The 18,105-nt window shown below is 42.6% G+C and overlaps 3 protein-coding genes across 7 annotated transcripts in view; 1 reads left to right on the plus strand and 2 right to left on the minus strand.

Moving 5' to 3' along the window:
• eif2a (eukaryotic translation initiation factor 2A) overlaps positions 1-18,105 on the minus strand; it is a 97,561-nt gene that overhangs the window by 29,848 nt on the left and 49,608 nt on the right. The window lies entirely within an intron of this gene.
• LOC110980973 (uncharacterized) lies at positions 243-10,285 on the plus strand. Of its 4 annotated transcripts, none has more exons than XM_087145994.1 (8): positions 243-502; positions 706-903; positions 2,390-2,692; positions 5,232-5,508; positions 5,662-5,795; positions 6,454-6,615; positions 7,412-7,552; positions 8,314-10,285. In XM_087145994.1, exons 2-8 carry the CDS (start codon positions 717-719, stop codon positions 9,060-9,062), a joined length of 1,953 nt encoding a protein of 650 aa, XP_087002120.1. In that variant the 5' UTR covers positions 243-502; positions 706-716; the 3' UTR covers positions 9,063-10,285. The 4 variants fall into 4 exon arrangements, with proteins under 4 accessions (XP_087002120.1, XP_087002119.1, XP_087002122.1 ...); XM_087145993.1 differs by having other exon boundaries at positions 243-390; XM_087145996.1 differs by having other exon boundaries at positions 243-390; positions 706-897.
• On the minus strand, positions 11,022-15,163 carry LOC147796848 (interleukin-1 receptor accessory protein-like 1). The gene is made up of 5 exons (XM_087146002.1): positions 14,716-15,163; positions 13,218-13,505; positions 12,749-12,965; positions 12,080-12,228; positions 11,022-11,746 (listed from the first exon to the last, which is right to left on the minus strand). The coding sequence occupies exons 1-5, from the start codon at positions 14,801-14,803 to the stop codon at positions 11,613-11,615; spliced, it is 876 nt and encodes a 291-aa protein (XP_087002128.1). The 5' UTR covers positions 14,804-15,163; the 3' UTR covers positions 11,022-11,612.

Here is an 18,105-nt window from a genome sequence, read left to right on the forward strand (position 1 = left end):
CTCAATTGTGTCTGACAACACAAATCTTAAATTTTAGATATAGTCTATACACCATGATCGGCCTCCGCTGATAGTAAATCACTTAGCATTCTGCTTTTGTGCGCCAGAAAAGTTTCCATAGGAAAATTGGGGGAGTGAAAATGTTTTCCACCCCTACTTTTCGGGCAAAATGGAACAGTCGGTTTAGCACGTGCGACACACGCAGTGCGCGCTAAGTGGGGTGGTATCAGCTCAGTGACTTTCGTCAAGGACTTTCCTGGAAGCAGTCTTGACTTGTTAGGTTGTTAAAAGTGCCCCCGGAAATACGAATGAAGGCAGGCATTTCTGGTGCTAAGCACAAACAGTGTCATCAGCGGTTGGTAGTATGAAATCGACAACAAATTTTTGTGGGTAAGATTTTGTGGCTTTTGCGTTGAAAACATTGAAATTTGTTGACAGGCGGTGCAACTGCAAGGTGTTGGACTACTCACATTTGTACGTTGAGCCTCCTACTTGAATGGCTGTATGTGTTTTCTGTTAGTAGCGAACTTTTCCCCCATGTTCGCGAGCTTTAGCCAATATATGTCAGAATGTTAAAAAAGCTCTGCTTCAATTCGTTTGTGAATTGGTCATGTTTTTATCGAAGACCAGCTTCAAGTTCAGGAGGAAGTTGGTTTTAGGAGGCGCCATTTCGTTTTACAGCATTTGTTCTCATTTCCTGTACAGGCAGTGTTTATATGCCAACGATCAGTTCCTTCAGAATGCAGGGGAGAGGTGCCACCGTGGCTGAAGAAAACAGGACGAAGAGCCACGGCAACTGTTTGCCATGGAAACCTGCACATCTGTTCTTCCTTCTGTTACTGAGCTGCTCTTTTGGGCGAGGTGGATGTATAAGCTGCCAATTGCATAACAACAATGGTACAGGTACAGTGCCTGAAAAAAGTGAAACACTGTTGGATATTGTTCTCTTTCACAAAATTTGGTTTGGATAATCTAGCGGTGCATTTTAAGTTCAGAAAGATCGTTGGCCATTGGACTTCTGGATTTAGTTGCTTGGATGCGGTATTGTAAACAGGATATTTCTGAACTGTGAATTAGCGCTGTGTATGAAGCAGGACAATGATTATTTCCCGGTTGTGATTGTGCTGAATGAATTAAATAGCCCAGGGAAGAATGACAATTTTAGTATTTTGCACTCATCTGTGGCTGCTTTGGATGAGTCCCGGTCTGCCACCAAACTGAACTTCAACAGTTTTTGTGAGTAAGCGATAATTCTTGGTAACTCTTGGCCTGCACTTAAAGCCAGTTTTTTATACATGTATTCATTGTCAGACCTTAGTTGATCTTGTGTAGTTTTTAGGGCAATCAAGGGACTCCAGGGCACTGTGCCTGTTGAGTCCTAGCCGGAGTGTCTTCAATTGTAACCTGTAAACTAGATGTGTAACCCGCCTGAAGGGCCGGATGGAATTAGTTTCAGCTTGGAGGTCAAAATTCAGTCCTTGATTTGAAGAATGGTTGAACTTTGTAGTTCGGTGCACAAAAGGCCTTTTAGTGTAGCGTTGACTGTACTTTGCATTTCAACCCGGAATTCATGGGGTGCAGTGCTGTTTGGTTATGTTCATTGTATAAAGTCTGATGCACACTGTTGGTGGTGGTTCTCCACAAATATGATAGCGACTTGACAAACTTGTATTTGAGCTTGTAATACTTTCAATAAAAAATTTTTCAGAATGTATTCATTTATTGTAATTTTTGGACTTTTTTTTTTAATTTGGCACGGGGAAGTATAAAAGGTATATAAAACTGTTTGAAGGCCATGCCGTTCACCCAGTCGCAGAAGGTTAGAAATTCTTTTTAAACGACATACCAGCTTTGTGGAAAGCTCTCTAAAAAGACATCATCGATCACTCCTCATTGCTGCTCGATACACCGATTACTCGCACTAAGACTTATGGACATCGTTCCTTCATGCATGCATCACCATCGCTATGGAACTCTCTTCCTCACCATATCCGAATTATCAATAGCAAAAATGAATTTAAAGCAGTTCTGAAAACTTACTTGTTCCATTTATTGTTCTTAATGGTTGTGTCCACTTTGTTATTATTATTGTTATCAGTCATCAAAAAAGGGATCCAAATGAAGGTGTGGAACTTGTGCAGGTTGGAACCCCTACTTCCCTCAGTCACCACCCAAGGGGGCTGTTCCTAGCTCCCACCCCACCCTCGGGATTTGAAAATGATGAAAGTACGTTGGAATTACCCCCTTTCCACCATTGATGGTTTGTCAGTTTGCCGCCGACTTTGCCTCCCCATCTTTGCCCCTCCCCTTGGAATAAGCTACAGACATTACCCCCTTCCTGGTAATGCCAATGTGTCCACCCCTCTCTCTATCTCTGTCTCTGTCATAGGTACGCACTTAGCTTTTATCACGGCAGGCACTGTTAAGCAACATGTCATCTCCAAGGGCTTTCAGAGCATCTCCTGTGCGGCTGTCAACTTCTGCCGCATACGATGGTACCGTCTCTCAGCAGACGCCCGCACGATGGAACCCTACCCTTGGGACTTGGGCAATTTCACGATCGTGGCACCGGTGGATGCCAATCAGACCCTGCGCTTTCAGTCCGCTGACGACGCGGCAGAGGGATCCTACGTTTGTGTCGCCTCCAACGGAACACACCAGATCAACAGATCCACCCATCTGACAGTGGATGGTGAGTATTCTTCGTTTTCATATACAAATTAGGGAAGTCAGGCAATGGTGTATTGGCTCTTTCCTCGCCTTCCACCTCTGCGACCCAGGTTAATTTTGAATCCCACCTGGGTCAGCATGTGGATTGGGTTTTCTGTCCCTGCCTGATTCTTTGGGTTTCCTTCCCACCTCTAAATCTGAACATCATTGTCTCCTTAATGATCACTTCATCCTTTAATTAGCGCTGAATGTGCTGTTGGATCAACAAATATAAATAAAAAATATCAATATATTTTCTCTGGAAAAGAACTGTTGTGATATTGTCACACGGCCAGTGTGAGCCTACAAGATAAGATATGATTGTAGAGCTATGTGTTATTCTGTCATCTGACATTTGTATGTTCCCTGGTCCTAACTTACAGAATTTCACTGATGTATTTCTACTTCAGTGGGTTTCTATTTTAATGGAAAGAAACTGACCCCAATGTAGGATTTTTCAAGGTTTGGGGTTGTTTAAAAGAAGAAAGTTTAATTTGGTTCAGGCAAGAAATCCAAACAAAGCAGAACTCTGTGCCAATCTTCCTTCCTGACTGTCAGGGTGAACACTTTTTTGTTACATATGATTAGCTTGACATGTACCAGCTGGAACCTCACAGGATTTCCTGTTTCCTTTACTGGTGTCTGTGATATGTTGTTGCTGGCAGGAAGAATCAAGCTGTATCGTATGTTTTATCGGAGTGTCTTATGTATTCACTTGAATTTAACCAAAGTGCTGTGCATGTAACCAAAATATATAGATTTACTGATCGCACCACAGTGCCTGGCATGCAAAAAAGATTAGTCTTGGTTGACAAAAAGGCGTTGTCTTCCGTGTTCAAAATGTCTGTCAGATCCTCCTGGGAATTAAAAAAAAGGTTATGCAGGGTACTTTCTTCAAGTTGAACAATTTCTTCAGTAAAAGCAACACTCGCTAAATGATCTGAGAGTCTCCCAAATTGTCTGACATTCTTTTTTTTTTTTCTTTTTTGAGTTTACCAACTTCCGGGATACAGAAATGAAATAAAACAATTGATCATGATGGAGCCTTTTGAAACTCTTGAATATTACTGGCAAGTCAAACTCAAGTGAGAAGTTAAATGCATGAAGTAAGTCAAGATAATTTTAAATTTATATTTTTCTTATATAACCACCCGTACTCAGCAATCGAGAGAGTCACATTGTGAAATGATGAAATGATACTCAAAGAAGACAACTGTTCAAAACTCACTGTTGGCCAGATATATATTTTCCACTCATGAATTTCTCGCTCTTCTTCCCCAACATTAAATAAACAGAAAAATTGGCTTCCAAAAAAAATAAGACTTTTTATCCCCAAGGGATATCCACACCCACAGACAATTCCTCTCCTTTGTGCTCCAGTAAACAGAATCTGGATATTTTCAGGAATATTATGATAATACCACTGGGGTGTGTTCCTAGCTAGCTCTGTGATATAGTTGAGGTTCAATCAGGGGAATCTCCATCCAAAATGTGCAACGACTCAGTCACACTCCCGGCATAAGATAGGGCCATACCTGATAATCCCTTTGCCCATAGGATCTTATGCTGCAGTGACAAACTAATATTTTTTTACCCCGCCTTTTTCCGTTCTGATGACAGTGTTTATTTCTTTGGTATCTCACAACACCCCAACACTGTTAACAGTACTTGATGGCTGTACATGTAGATGTACATGCACCTGTGGCTTTTTCAAGAGTCCCACCTGTACCCAGTGTCTTATCCAGCCCTCAGTGAGGTGCCCCGAGGACAAGCAAAACTTATTCAGGGCAGGCAGCTTTTCCTAGTGCAGGATCGAGTTACAAACCCAGATGAATTATGGTCCAGTCTGGTCTAAGTATGACCATTTAATTCTGAAAAGGATATAATTGGGTTAGGTTGTGACAAATAAGTAAACATGTAGTGTTGTTGTTTTTTGTGATAAATATTAATTTCCATTTCCACTCAAAAATTACCACGTTTTTCCTGCCCGTATAAAGGGGTGATTATCAACTCCATGCGTTGTTACAGATTGTTCATCAGAACCAAAATCTGCCGTTTACTTTAGAAATAAGTTCCTAATTTAGCCTGAACTTGAAGTTAAGGAATTGTGCCTGTAGGTAATGGTTAATAAGTGGAAAATAAACTGACACAAAATGAAACAAAACGAAAGTTTAACTTGTAATCTGCCACTTAACTTGAAAGTAGAGATGTGTCTGTTTAAATGGAGATATTGCTATCTTCTAAAGAAGATGATGCTATTTGGGGATGAAATGTTAAATAGGAATGCCATACATGTATTTTTTTCCATGTGGGGCTTACTGCTCAGTTTCTGCATTTAGTACCCTGATGTTTGACTTTCCCTAACTCAATCCAGCTCCATTTTCTGCCATGGGAAACATCAATTCGTTTCATGCAGTGCCACGCGTGATGGAATATTTCCAGGCTGCTCACAGGAGTGAATGTTTAAAAGAGGTTCACAGTCACAGCCGAAATGAACCCTTTTTTCCCCCCCTGCATGGCAGTGAGGTATTGGACCGGCGACCCTCTGCAGCTTCAACACAAGCTCTGCCACAACCGCACGGCGGAGGTGGGCCAGAACGTGACCCTGTTCTGCCAGTTCTATGTGGGCCTGGAGGTGCGGCTAACGACCGTCTACTGGCGCCGGCCCAACACCTCCCTGCCGCAGGAGCAGTGGTCGGGCTGCGGCCAGGGCTGGGACTGGCTGGGGATCGGCGTGCTGCGGAAGGTCTCCCACTACACCACCTACCACATGAGGCTCATCCAACACATGAATGACTCGTAAGTCTAGCGTCCCCTGCTCCTTCCCAAGTGTGTTTGTCTTATAATAACCGTTTCTCACCGGAGGAGCCATTGTATCTTTCTAATATCTTGCCTGATTTTCTGTAAATGATTTCGTTATCTCATCTTGCCGACTTGTTTTTGAAAATGTAGTGGCAGCGAGACACCCTGGATCGGCAGCAGGCTGGATATCGTCAATGTCAGCGAAGAGGCATATGGAATTTACTGCGTCATTGCCAACAATGGCGGCCATTGGTCACGAGACGTCCTGATGCTCAGCCCCCCAGGTGATTGGATAAGACTCTCATAATTGTCATGAATATTCCCTTCAGAATACCCTACTCAAACTTCATTTACCTATTGAGACCAATTCACTTACCCATTGGATCCAATTCAATTCACATACCAATTGGATCCAATTCAATAACCAATTCCAAAACTAATTGCTTTTGCTTGGCATCCAGTTGGGTTCAGTTGGTTCGAATAGTAAATTTGAATCTTTTCTCAGTTGGACCATTTCAAACCAATTGTAACCAACTGAAGAACCAATGAAAAAACATTTCAATGCCAATTCCAATCCAATTGAGTCCCATTTGAAAAATCCATTTGATGGGGGAAACCAGCAGAAAGCATACCAATTGAAACCATTTGATTCCCATTTGACATTCCAATTGATTGGGTAAAATAAACAGCAAAGAAAAAAATGCCAATTGAAACCAATCGTGTCCCATTTGAAATCTCCAATTGATGGGGGAAAACAAATGGGACAGAAACCATACCAACTGAAACCAATTGAGCACCGATTGATTGCCAATTGGAACCAATTCATTTCAATTAAATCCAATTCAAAAATCAATTGGTGTGAATAGGCCATTTTTAGTAGGGTACTACCACGAGGCAAATATGTTCCAAAATCATCGATTAAACAAACTGTATCAATTTCAGATGAAAAACCGAGGCCCGTTGTCCGGCACTACCAAGAGCTGCCCTGGGTAGTGGTGGGATCAGCTTTCCTCATGGTCAGCGTTTCTCTTCTGGTGTGGAAGATGGTGGCGCTGGAGGTGAAACTCTGGTACCATGGCCGCTATGGGGACGATGAGCAGAATGGTGCGTCCATGTGGCTTTTCCGTCAACAGAAATCAAATCGGTGAATTTCAGTAAAACCACGGTGGCATTTAGTTCACATGCCTCTGCAGGTGGACGTACAGTGGTCCGAAATGCTTTTGTGGGATCCATTTCCTATTTATTTTTGGTTTTTCAATTCTGGTTGGTAACTTTTGTTCGTGGGTACTGCTGTGTTGTTTTTTTTACTTTGACTTGGGCACCAGTAAAGTTAGTCACACACACCGCGTTTAGGAGCAGATCAACTGTGGCTGCATCCGAATCTCTTGTCTAGAGCTAGGTCTAGGTCTTCACTCCATTAGAAATGCGTGGAGATGCGTAGACAATAGACCTAGCCGTAGCTCTGGAAGCCCGTTTTGGACACGGCCAGTGTTGTAGTCAAGACCAGTCACAAGACCAGTCACAAGACCAGACACAAGACCAGACACAAGACCAGACACAAGACCAGTCACAAGACCAGACTCAAGACCAGACACAAGACCAGTCACAAGACCAGTCACAAGACCAGTCACAAGACCAGTCACAAGTAACAGGGTGAACAATGACAAAGGAATGCTTTTTCTGCAGGTCATTTGAGTAGCTTGTGACTGGATTTCAGACTGAAGGTCTTGTGTTGGTCTTTTGCTAGTCTTATGTTGGTCTTGTGAAGAGGTCTCGACTACAACTCCATATATAAAGAGGAGGTGTTGATTTTCCTTTTTTGGCAGTTGGGAGGGAACCTCATTTTTATTTTAAACTCATGCGAGTACCTTTTGACGGTTTTGTTATTCCTCTTTTTCAGACGGGAAGTTGTATGATGCCTACATATCCTACAGCTGGTCAGATGGCGATCGTAAGTTCGTCCTTCAAGTCGTCATGCCTTATCTTGAGCAGTACGGCTACAGGCTCTTCGTCCCCGAAATACACACAGTACCCTCCAATGGTGAGGCTCAGTTTTCTCCTGTCCGTTACTGGTCTTGTCATGAATTTACCGTCCACTTCAAAATTATCATGAAAGCTCTTTCTACTCTGTTCATAACCCAGGCCTTTCTGAAAATGTCAAATTATGAACGCCTCGTAGGGTCATTATGTTGGCCTCTTTTTGAGTGTTAATTGATAGACTATGGTGGCGCCACACTTTGTCTATATGTATGCTTTCCTATGGTTGTTAGTAGACCATGGGCCCCCGCTTTGCTCCATTAGGAAAGTGCCCATGTAAACAAAGCTTGATGCCATCAGTGCACTGAAAAATTGCCTGGGTTAAATTTAACCGGAGCGAGGATGAAAACTGCAACTACCCCAATCGTTTGGGTTGTTTCAGCCCAATTTGGGTGATTGAAATTAATTTCTGGTTTGTTTTAACCAAGCAGTGGTTAACATCTACTCATTTTGAAGGTGAAAATGAAACAGAAATTGGGTTAACACAGCCCATATTTGGCTAGTTGCACTTTTCACCCTTCCTTGGGTTAAATTTTAAGTTTTCAGTGTATATAGGCCTATTTCTTGAGTTAATTTCGTTGAGCTGAGCAAGAAAGTGTAGAGAACCAGTTGCTAGCAGTGTAAGCTGGTAACCTTGATTTTGCTAAGTGTTATACTATGCTGAGCAGCTCTGTTGATGTTGACTCCAGCCCTTCATAATTAATCAAGTAATGCCGTTATCAACAGGTGGACGGTTTTAATCTTTGTCCTTCCATCCATATGTAGTTCTTCTGGAGGAGCTCAGTAAAGCAATGGAGGCAAGTCGTCGCTGCGTCTTGGTCATCACGCCAAGCTACACCACCTCTGAGTATGGCAAGTACGAGTTGGAGCTTGCCACGGACATCATGTCCTCCAAATTGTCTGAGCGGGTCATCCCCATCTTCTTGGGTGTGTCTCCATTTGCTGACCCGTCACCGCTGTACGGCTCGGAACCCTCACTGACCTCCTTGTCTTCTGATTCGTCATTCACCATGCCATCCTCCCTTTCCGGTTCCTCGCAGCCATCTTCACTGTCATCTGATTGCCAAACTGATGAGGCACATCCTTCCACCTCGGGGACACCGCAGGATGGGATCTCGTCCCTCACGTCATCCCACACATCAGCAAACTCTGGGGCCTCATCTTCCAAGCCGGTCAAGATTAACTTCAACTTCAGCCCGTTGCTTGGACAGCTCATCAAAGTCCTGAAGCCACTAAAGACTGACAGAATAGAACCTTACCGTCCCTGCAATCACTCAAGATTCCTGAAGAGGTTGAGACTGCGCTTGCCAAAGCCCCCTGCCCAGCGGGCCGAAGACATAAACCTGCGTCAAGATGTCATCATGGAGACAATGTCACAAACCAGCGACCTCGTGGACAATGAAGTACTGCCTGACATGCGAGAGGAAGATGTGGGGTTCAGAATGCAGACTCTCCCCAGGTTGTACCCAGTTGTACCCAATGACAACACACAGAATGACGGCATATACATGTAATTAAGTGAAGGTATGCACCCAGATTTACCCATGTAGTGCTGATCCCACTTCTGCCACCAACCTCTTGATTTCAGTAATCCATGACAGATTGAAGAACCATGCCAGTTATGACAAAAGAGGTACTTAGACTGACAAATAGCCTAAAATTTGCTGAGAGATAATCATCAGTGAAATTTTATTCAGCAACGTTTTGTTCATATTTTCATCTGGAGGGATGCCTCAGAGCTGTCATTTTTTAAAGGAAAATGCGGAACCCCACCATTTTCATGCTTTTTGGGAATTGTTATATTATTCTCTACCTTTCAGATTCCTGCAAAAATTCAAACGTAGGACCCTTCAGAAAGTTAAATACAGTTCTCAATAATCAGTCACTGTGCATAAAAGTCACTCCATTCCCGACCCTAAATGTTGGATCTAGAGCAGTTAAAGTGAACCATGAAATATTCAAACCAACTTTAAACTGAGATGTACAGGTTTTTTTCTTAATGAATTATGGAATGTATATTTCCTATCTTACACAGAATTAATTTGAACTTATGTATAAATACGTCACATTGTATATTTCTATGATTTATCATCATCGTGATTTTGGCCATTGCAAGTACCCAGCTGTCTATAAATACACTTGGTCAAGAAAAATGTAGAACATTATGTTGCGCTTGTAAAATGTCTTGCATTTTAACTTAAAAACTCAAAATATACTCCAGAACGTAAAGTTGCAGTGTGTATGTTACATTTAACTCATTGCTCGTGAGATTAGCTAGAATTTTCCCATTGGTCAAGTTGCAGTAAGATGCATTGATTATGACAAAGTTGACAGCAAAAACATAATTTCTGTGTTACAATGTACTTTCTAATTCTGTTCTCAGTGATGGTTGATTGATATTAGCGTGTATTGGTTTCGGATTAGACATCTAGTCTACGCCAACTTTTTCATTTGACACAAAACCCTTTAGTTAAGAGACGATTAAAGTCAAATGATATACTTAGTTTGCAAGTGCATGCAGTCATTCGGTTCAAATTAAACATTTAGAACAATGTTTTAGCTCAAATAAAGTTTTGGTTTTAGTTCCTTATTGTGACGTGTCGATTCAGGCTAACCCATGAGTATGGACAGTTTAAGTCATAATTTTTTGTTTTATATTTCATGCACACTGTTGTTTGTAATGTTTCAAAGTTAAATGAGTTTGGTCAAAATTAATTAAAACGAATACATTTGTAAATTGGTAGGCCTGTTATTATTAGTGTCCCTGCTTTGCTTGAAACATTGTGACTTCCAACTGGCTGGTTTCATATGTCAGTGGGAAAGAAGTTGAACCGATGGTAACGTTCATGAGAATTGCCCGACAAATTCATTGGGCGTACGGATATCGCTGTTGATTCGCCGGGACTTGTTTTCCAGCGCGTCTGATCGGACGGCCACGACAGGCATCATGACATCGTGGGCGTGACTCGTTGAGGGCGATTAACCCGCTATTTTATTCCATCATGAGCAGAAATCATTGGCGGTGAGTGATTTGAATGTCATAGCTTTTGTGTTATGTTTTGAGTAGAATCATTCATGAACCCCGGGGGAAAAAAGGTGTCCAAAAATACACGCCCTCTCTTTTCAATCGATCGCTGATACGGCCTGGTAAAACTGACCCGAAGGTGCGTAACAAGAGCACACGAAAAAACCTAACTCAAATGTGGGGGCGCTGTGGATGTACATGTACGCAGGGATTTCTGTCACGCATCCTGCCATGCAACAGTAAAGAAAGAAACGGGGAAAAAATCCTTTACTTAAAAAAGGAACATTCACTCTGAGTTTTTCTTTGCATCTAAGAAAATCAAATCAGGGTTTTTTAAGCAAAATAATGGCAAAAACCAATATATTTGATGTGATGTGCATCACACCGATTTTTTTCAGATATTCAAGCATACAAAAAAAGAACGAAAATTCTGTAAGAAATCAATGAATCAAATTTCAGGGGATTCTTTAATTCATAAAATGTACAAAATAAAAGATACAACTTTTTTCATTAAATCCACATAAAAAAGGTGAAATATTATTCGTTCATCTTTGGTATAATATAAAAAGAAATTATGCAGTTTTTAGTTTGACCCTTTTCAGGCCTAAATGGCCAAATAAATTTTCTTGAAATATCCTCGAATAAAATCTGACTGACTGAAATTAAACCTGAGCTTTGAAATGTCGTTGAGGGCGTACAAAGGCATCAGCTTACTGGCAAAGACCGCCATCGATCCAAATTGTCTTGTTTCCCGGCTGAGCTTCCTTTGTGACATTGGCGTATAGACAAGAAAGTTGTCGAATGAGGCTACAAACATCGTGACTATTGTAACTGACCCATGAAATAACTATTTTTATGACAATTGACAGGTAGGAGAATAGACACTAGGATGTGAATTGCTTCTATAACCACAGGTTTCAATTCCTCTGTTTGGATTAGGCTAGGCCTTAGTTTAAAATAAGCTCCGTTTTCCGACGTCAATTTGTCCGAACTCCTGTTTAGATATTAGCTACATCTCAAATAAAACCGGCAACTGGTATTAGAGCAGATCATGAGCTGATAATGTGAGCGCCAACGTGGCGACTAAAATTATTACCTTCCCGCCAGACCTCTGTGAACTGTTTTGAAAGGGACTTGTCGTTTCTAGGCTGGCAGTTACGTCATAGTTGGAAGCTGACCGGTTTAAAAACAAAGCAGTCGTCGATTGAATCACATGAACCAATGAAAGAAAAAAAACACTGTTGTATAATCAGCTCACCATTGTTGGGTCGATTCCTCTCCGTTCATCCCCCAAACCCCTGACTCTTTCTTTCTTTCTTTCTTTTTTTACCATACCGTCACCCCACTTCCACTCGCGAGTACTCGTGCACTCTCACCCACCCCTTGCTCGCCCCTCACTTTCCTATGCCTCCAATCCACGGTACCTGAGCCCTCTAACTCCCTCAGGACACTTCTCCTGTTTTTTATGCCCCGTCTTGATCTTTCCTAGCAGCGATTTCTTAGTACCTCCTATGCCATCGCCTTTCGGTCTAGGGTTGACGGCTACCGTCGCCTCGGCTTGGTAACCGTTGTTGAAGACGTACGCCATCCAAGATCCAAAGCTGTTTTCCTTTACGCCGGCGATTTCCAGGCTCAAGACAACGACACTGTCGTCCCTGATTAAGGTAAGGAAAGATTGAAAATCTTGTTCAAAAGTTTGGGTCTCCTTTTAAGTCAACTTTCGCAAGGAATTGTACACACAAAAGACAAAATTAGCGAGCTTGGAAGTAATTGCTAATGGTCTTGCATTCCTCTGAAAACGGTGAAAGTAAAACTATACTTAGAATTCTGTAAACTCTGATCTAGAAATAGATCATGGAATTCTGATCAGGCGATCAAGTCTTCAAGAGAAAGGAAACAGGCTATAGGCCTAGATCTGCTACACTAAAATGCCAACTTTTTGTTTCGAATTGAATAGAATAACCCCCGAAGAAAACGACGGAAAAGGAATAATGAAAGGAGTGTATTTATGACCAAACTCCACGGAATGCTTCCCACAGAAAATAACCCCAATTAGGTTAGAAATGACCCTCTTAAATGACTCATAAAATCGTCGTTTCTGACCAAGAAAACGTCTGAACCAACCCGGATTGAGATTCGTTACAAGTCGAACTCAGAAGGTATCTGCTTGTTTACCTGCTGCTCCGTTCTGTGCGGGCCTCGGTGTCCTCGATCCGCTCCAAGTTCCCGTTCTTATCCACCCTGAGCCAGCCTACGGAGCTATCCTCGACTTGGCCCTTCCCGACGAAGAACTCGCAAGAGAAGCGGACCGTGTCCCCAACCACAGCCGTCTGGTCGGCACAGGAGCCCCCGGTGCTTTCTAACAAACAAGGCTTCCGGGGAAGAGACCCGTCTGCCAGTAGGGAAATATTTCAAAGATGAAATGAGAATTTCGCATGAGACAAAAGGAGAATGAAAACACAAGACAAAACAAAAAAACGTAAGCAAATGTGAACCGCACGACCATGCAAACAATAAGGCACTGAATTCCCCACAAAACAATTTCAAAGGCATTTTTCAAGAGCCCGTGGAAAATGCCCCATTTTGGTTGAACACTGGAAGGAGAAAAACCCAAATGAAAAGATTGCAACGACAAAAATCTTACTTAGGACAACAAGCTGGATAGTCCTACTGATGCTCTGCTCCCCGTTGGACAGGACGCAAGTATAATGTCCCTCATCATCGAAGTCTGTTTTCTTGAAGCGAAGGGACTGACCCTTCTCCTCGGGGCGGCGGTTTGCGATGTCTCCGTGCGGAATCCATGGAAACGGGATGCCGTTCTTGTACCATGTGATGCTACAGTGGTTGACGGCTTCGCAGTCGAGATTTTCAGCGTGGCCGGCATAGACGATCTCGGTCGCTGAAACCTCGTTCACAAAACTGAGTTTTCCATCTGAAATGGAAATGTGACGAATCAGTAAACTGAGCCCAGTTGCAAAGTCATGTAAGTATTCAATACGGGTGTTTCACAATAGTGCGCCTCCAAGAGTTTGCAACGCATTGGCCAATCCTAAGACGCGAAATCTGTCGACCCAATGCGCGTTTGGAAAGGGTCGACAGATTTCGTGCATTGTGATTGGCCAACACGTTGCAAACACTTGGAGGCGCGCTATTGTGAAACACCCGCTATGTTCTATCTTAGAGGTCGGAACCGCAGGGACAATAGTGACCACTAACCCGGACAGGTCAAACGTCGGCATTGGAAACCGGCTCATCATCACGTCGGCCAGCTGAGGTCCTGTAATCAACTGAAATCGTTACCCTTCTCAATTTCCTCTTATTTCCCTGTAAATAGCGACTTCGCGGGTAACATTTTGAGGAAACTGTGCAAGCAGTATATCGAGGAGGATGACGTTTCTGACCATTCTGTGGCTTTCCAGGTTATAGGACATCAAAAAGTACTGGAAATGAATCATGCACTGTACAACAGTGAAGATTGAAATGGCTGGAGTAAATTATATATCATTTCTTCAGTTTTCCATAATTTGCAAAGTTAGTGAATAAAAGATTATTTTTTTAAACATAGAAATTCAGTTCTCTTGACGACATAACCTTAGACATGGTAAATTTCCACTAGAGCTGAGTTGATTCTTCGCTCAGCAAAATCATATTTCTAAGATCTTCAATTTTCATATCACTTAGTTTTGATCGTTGTTTTAGCTTTTTCACTTTCGGCACTTGACAATTATCTTTAAAAAAGCTGATCTCATCTGATGTAATCTAATCATATTTTTTTTATTCACTGGTAGAGAACATGCTCTTCTTCACCCAAAACGAGGCCAGGCTTTCGATTTTTTAACAACGAATTCGTTGAAAGTTGAAATCAAAGTTGTGTTTGATTTCTCTATCAACCTTTACAGAAAGCCCAACCCAGATACGTCTAAAAGACTAAAATACAACTCGCGAATACCTTCTTTGAAAATGAAAACAAAACATTTTGTCCTCAAAGGTTTTTGGATAGATTTTCGTTTTTAACATGACGATGTATGCGCCCAACCGTCGAGAATTACTGTTTCGCACAAGCAATGTATACATCAGTAAAGATAACCACAAAAACAAAATGGAAAAAGTAGGTTTCAAAATCTGGAAAAAAGTAGGTTTACCTCCAACTGTTTGATCCACAGTGCACCCAATGCTGTCAGAAACGCAAATCGCCAGGACGAAAAGAACAAGGTCTCCGGTGAGGTTCATAATAGTTGAGCGTCTGAAGAAAAGTTTGCTGGAAGATTTTCACTTTGGGCTGTGTCACTCGAGCTCCAAAGCCGGTTTTTTTCCCACTGCACGGCACGAAGCGAGAACTCGATTCTGGCCTGCACCGGACAGTCCATCGGCCTTATATATCTTTCCTGGTCTGCTTCTCGGTGACAAGCTGTCCCGAAATTACCTCATCAAGTTTCAAGCGGAAACCAGCTGCAAGTTGGAAACTAAAACAATACTAGCCACGCACGCGTGGGGTGTGCGCGCAGGTCATGTGACGAGGTTAATCCCGTATAGAAACAGATGAGTTGCACCACTTTCGTGTTTTGAGAGGGGTTAATTATAGAAAAGAGAAGGCTCTGTGAATAATATTTGCCGTCCTATAGCAACTGCTGGGTTTTCCCACTCGTAGAACATCTCACTTGCAGGAAACAAATCTATGTTAAGGGCTACTAGCCTGGCGAATGCGTGGCCAACAAACTGTTGTGTTGGTTTTCGAACAGGGTTACATACCGCGGGTTGGCCCCGTTGTTAGGGAGTGTTCAGAAAATGGAGCCGGCGCCCCGCCCACGCGTGCGCAGAATGGTGTATAAACTCAGACTGAAACTAAACCGGCCAACTACCATGGATCTTTCGTTGGATCTTTCATATTTCTTTAAAGAATTTCTTCGGAGCTTGTTGCAGTTGTTTTTTTTTTGGGGGGGGGTCACTTTTGCTTTTTCCACACGTCCTTTTCATTTGTGGTGACTTTTGTGCGTTCAGTTTGTATGCCCTGTTTTACAATGAAACGATAAAGCTAAATATTTGACGTATCAAAATAGAGGAATAGAACTGAGCCCTTTTTTATATTAAAAAGCTGTAGACAAAAAAGAATAGATCTCAAAGGGAAAATACTCTGGATGAGTGTCAAACTCAAACTGATAACCCCAAAAATCTAAAATCTGAATACTGAACTTCGACCTACTAAAGCCTGCGCACTTTATGCACTACTCGGTTGCCGCGTGATGAAAGTCGGAAGTGGGACGTGTAGTGGGCAGCGTTGTCATTCGTCTGGTACTCCGTGCTACGTGCGAGGTTGTAATACCGCATACCAACAGGTTATGCAGCTACAACCTACACGTGAAGAGAACAAAGTTGATCCTGACGTTACCAGTGAAAATGACGCAGGTCCGTTCGGCCGTGCGCGAGGGGCACGTTCGTGCGTCATCGTCAGCGCAATCATTGTTTGCCCCTTCCTTTTATGGGACTAAAATGAACGACGATTTCCACTCCATCTCGAAAACGTTTGTGGCTTTCTTGAAGAACATTTCTACAACTTAATTTTTTTGGGGTCATTTTATTCCAACTTAGATTTCGAACAGTTTTGGCCAGTGTAACTTCCACGAAACTGGTAATAGAAAAGGGGGTGGAACGGCTCCGCCCCTCCAAATCTGGGGTGCGGTCAACCAGGCCGAACAATGGAACAGAACAATGGAAACATTTTGCATTTCAGGTTTTTAAGTTTAATAAGGCACTTTTTCCCGCTAAGCGAGTCGGGTGTTTTTTGGTTTTTTTTTTTTAATTATTTTTTATAAAGCGACTATATGGACTAGGAGTCTCAACTGAAATTCGAAAGCAAAATCCTGCAGATCATTTTGTCTGAAACCTCTATAATTTCTTTAGCACGTTCACTGCTACTTTCTCTCAATAAAAATGTAAGACCACTATACGCACGGCTGACAGGTCCAGGTTTCCTAAACTGATCCCTTGCAGGCTCGCGGCCGTGGACCACGAGCCCTTTTGCAGTAAAGGCTTATCGCCAGTTGTTTCGCAATTTTCGTCTCCTGACTTTCGAAACAGGATCCCATCCAGAACAAAAGCAGAGAAAGAATTCAAACCGCAGTGCTGTCCTTTGCTTTCCAGAACTTTTCAAAGGACCTATTTTACAATGTGGTTTGAATAGGTTGCGAAAGTCTCCTTCGTTTTTTTAACAGCAGCCGGGGCAAATCGCATTGGGTGCGCAAATGGGCCAATTCGTAATTTCACCAAGGCAAGGTCATTCATCAGGAACCAAACGCGCGCGAGTCCGCGTAGGGCTCACGGGTGGATCTATATCAAGCGCGTCCGGATCCCGGCGAATGACCTCGGACGGGTGTTTCAGTTTTGGGCATGCGCGGTGGAATACCGAACTGCCTTATTTGGTTTACGGCAGACGAAACTTTCTTTCGTAGCAAAGCCAATCTTTAATTTTTCGGGAGAAAGGTGTCTCCGCGCATCCCTATCATGCGAACGGACACCTACCGTGGAATATCGATGAATGTGATAAAATTTGCCGCGTAATCACCATTGTACTAATGCGCGGGCTGAGCGATCACGCGAATAATGATGAAACAATTCGTTTTAGACCATGACCATGATCGAAAAATTCCAAACGAAAATGAAAGTAACCTTTGATGACAACGGAAACAACAGCAAACCTTTCCTACCCCCCAATTTTGCAAAATTTTGAAATGCTATCGGATGACTCGCCTAGGTCACTAAGTCTTGATAATGCGCTCGTCAGGGAACATTGTGAATTACCCATGAATAGTCTGAATGAAAGGCAAAATAGAACTGCAGCCATAAATTTGAGAACAAATAAACCACAGTTTCCTGTTTCATCAAATCACTGGTGTAGAGAACGGGGGCTCCTTTAGTCGGGAGTGAATTTCGCTGGTCCACGAACGACTAGGAAATGCACACGTTACGGTCGCATTGCTACCAACAAAATGAACACTCCCGACCAACATGGCCCTGTTCAACTGATGAGGGGGTGCTTCTGGAAAGGGCATACCCCTTAAAGTTAGGCTTTCAATTCTGAGACCGCATGCTCTTTTCGCAAGGTGTCGCTATCTCGTCCTTTATTTATTTATTTGTGCGTGTATTTTGTTTGTTTGATGCGTGCGTAAACTTTGCACACACAGGATGGCTCGCACATCTGTCGATAAAAATTGTCTCCGTTACAGGTTTTTGCGACATTTGCAGGGGCGAAGTTGGCTCTCTGAAGTCGGTGGACTAAGTTTGCATGCATGGGGAGTTGGGACATGCCCAGAAAAAAAAGTACTTATTTTCCCTGTGTTTTATGGCATTTGCGACCAATGCAAGGACTCTGATTTTGAGTTCTTAGCTCTAGATGAAACATTTCTTATAATCTTATAAGTCTTATTATTATAAGTCTTATTATTAAAACTTGAACATTCTGTGCGTAGCTTGGTGTAGGGGGCGTGGTCTCTCCGAACCCCCCTCAATCCATTGTACTAATTCCATCCTGTTTCGTC

Source organism: Acanthaster planci, linkage group LG14 (assembly GCF_054643075.1).
Source record: "Acanthaster planci isolate LZ-2023a linkage group LG14, COTS_SCS, whole genome shotgun sequence".
Classification (NCBI taxonomy): Eukaryota; Metazoa; Echinodermata; class Asteroidea; order Valvatida; family Acanthasteridae; genus Acanthaster; species Acanthaster planci.

What these genes read in the sequence shown, in the direction of transcription:
- LOC110980973 (XM_087145994.1), top strand. Translation starts at nt 717, where the DNA reads ATGCCAACGATCAGTTCCTTCAGAATGCAGGGGAGAGGTGCCACCGTG. An exon ending in CCTGATGCTCAGCCCCCCAG is followed by an intron (nt 5,796 to 6,453) that starts GTGATTGGATAA and finishes TATCAATTTCAG; the next exon opens with ATGAAAAACCGAGGCCCGTT. An exon ending in TGGGGACGATGAGCAGAATG is followed by an intron (nt 6,616 to 7,411) that starts GTGCGTCCATGT and finishes CCTCTTTTTCAG; the next exon opens with ACGGGAAGTTGTATGATGCC.
- LOC147796848 (XM_087146002.1), bottom strand. Translation starts at nt 14,803, where the DNA reads ATGAACCTCACCGGAGACCTTGTTCTTTTCGTCCTGGCGATTTGCGTT. An exon ending in TATCCAGCTTGTTGTCCTAA is followed by an intron (nt 12,966 to 13,217) that starts GTAAGATTTTTG and finishes CCCTACTGGCAG; the next exon opens with ACGGGTCTCTTCCCCGGAAG. An exon ending in GAAAGGCGATGGCATAGGAG is followed by an intron (nt 11,747 to 12,079) that starts GTACTAAGAAAT and finishes TAAACCGGTCAG; the next exon opens with CTTCCAACTATGACGTAACT.